At 34.4% G+C, this 2337-nt stretch overlaps 1 protein-coding gene across 1 annotated transcript; it reads left to right on the forward strand.

The window, feature by feature from the left end:
• Positions 1-871: 871 nt before the first annotated feature.
• Positions 872-1252, forward strand: LOC106314916 (transcription factor LUX-like). Its single transcript, XM_013752716.1, has one exon. The coding sequence runs from the start codon at positions 872-874 to the stop codon at positions 1250-1252; it is 381 nt and encodes a 126-aa protein (XP_013608170.1).
• The last annotated feature ends 1085 nt before the right edge of the window (positions 1253-2337 follow it).

The following is a 2337-nucleotide window of genomic DNA, read 5'->3' on the forward strand; positions in this document are numbered from 1 at the left end:
TTTCTATTTCCAGAAAAAAAAAATTGTTAAACATCAATATCATCTAGGTTAAGTATACTAACAGCACAAATTCAAACATCACAAAAAATATTTACATAAACATTATAATACAATAATTTAATCAAAAATTACAATTCAAAAAAACAATATTCAAAAGAATAGTTATATACTTAATATTTGAAAATCAAAGATATTTTTGCTAAAATTGTACTTATCTGACCAAGGAGATCGACCATATTTTTACGGATCGATCGATTGTTGAGCATTTAGTTGATCCGAAAATACTATGCAGTTTAATTAAATATCTAAAACATTTATTCCAACACTCAACAAATAGTTTTGCTAAATATGATAACTAGATAGCCAACAAAATTACAAAAAATATTTAAATAGTAAAAAATATGTTAATTTAACGTGTTAAAATTTAAAAATAAATTTTAATTATGATATGCATATCAACATTTATATAAATATATATCATAACCTAAATATAAATAATTTAACAACTTAAATTAGAAAAACTAAAAATCCCGGGCGTAGTCCGGGTTAATCTCTAGTATTATGATAAGTTATAGAATACTTAATAGTGAAATTGCTTAGAGAGTAAGTATAGAAAAAGCCAGGTGTAGAGATTTCTAGAGAGTTATATCTCAATGGTAACCGTTGATTCGGTTCGATCTACATCGTCCGTTGTAACTTGTACACAAAGGGGTGATGCCCTCATTTGTAAAATATTAAACAAGTCATAAAGAATCCTTTAATTTTTTTTTCTTCCGGGTTAATGAGAGAAAACGATTATAATTGGTTCGCAGGATGGGAAAAAGAGCTTCCATCTCCGAACAGGCTCATGCCCTTATCTCAATTTCAACCGATGCCGTCGCAGCTCCAGCTCCCGTCTTCACAAGCCAATTCCTCTGCCGAATTCGCGGAGAATTCAGCAGATCGTGGCTCCGGAGACGAACCAGCACGGACTCTTAGACGACCACGAAACATCTGGACACCGCAGCTACACCAACGCTTCCTCGACGCGTTCGAGCATCACGGGATCAACCATGCAACTCCCAAAAGGATTACGGAGTTCATGAACGTCGACGGGTTAACAAGAGGGAGCGTCGCGAGCCATTTGCAAAAATACAGGTATCAGCTCAAGAGAATTGAACGTCGCGAACCATTTGCAAGCTTTCTGGTGGGTAAAATAAAGCCTAGCCCAAGCCCAAGCCCAAGCCCAAGCCCATTACAATCAAGGCTTTAAGTAAGATTATGTGTTTAGGGTATTCTCTCGTATTGTTTTATACATTCAGTTATCATGTTCATGAGATGTAACTTTGGCTGGCATAGTTGACAACTCTGAAAGTTTTTCCTTTGTTGTTCTCTCTCCTTAGTTTTCCTCTTATGAATTATAGTGTAATGTTAATTGATATTGGTTGAGCAAATTAAATAACCTAAAAATTATAAAAGAGATTCCGGTTAAGATTTTGTTGTTGATCTTAAAGTCGGTGATGTCATCGAGTCCACAAGTTGTCTCGTGTTTAAACAATCCCGTTAACCCGAGTTACAAAATTGCCAGATAGTTCTAACTTTATCGTTTCTTTGGAGTAGTCTCCTGTAGTATAAGTGATTGTCGAAGCAGTTCTGAGGGATATCAAAGCACCGAAAATGCAAGTACTAGCTTAATCTAAGTGCGATCATGTAATTTTGATGGGTTGTAAGCTATGACTAAAATTAAAAAGCAATAACATAATGATATTTTCTTGACTAAGGAAAAAGTGAACTCATGGGCATAGGATTATACCTTGGGTGATTAAGTTTCGAACTAAGGATGACAAATGATCAATCAAACTATCGACCTTAAGCCTAAACACAATTCTAAGCAAGCTCTATGTCTAGATGAATGCTCATTTGCTAACATATCTCAAACATCAAATGTCTTTGGTTGAATAATATGAAAACACTCATTACTAACAAGTCTATTAGCTATTTTAGCACCTTTAACAACAAATGTCTTTGGCAAAGTATACTAAAAGCCTAGGAGAGTTGTCTCGCGCATTTCAACAAACACTTTTTGGGTGGGAAATGCCTATCGATCAACTTTTGAGTGGCCAACTCAGAAGATGCATTATGAATACTCTACTAGCAAGGAACAAGAATGATCTACACTAAAACATCATAGAACTAACCCAATCACCCTTAATCTCCCTAACCCATTAATTCAAAAGGTGATTACTCACTAATCTCCATGATTCCTCTTAAACCCATATTGGATTTCAGATTAATCATGTAGAGAAATAGATAAGAAATCAACAAGAACACAAGATGAAAGCAATGAAATCTGAATCA

Source organism: Brassica oleracea, chromosome C9 (assembly GCF_000695525.1).
Source record: "Brassica oleracea var. oleracea cultivar TO1000 chromosome C9, BOL, whole genome shotgun sequence".
NCBI lineage: Eukaryota > Viridiplantae > Streptophyta > Magnoliopsida > Brassicales > Brassicaceae > Brassica > Brassica oleracea.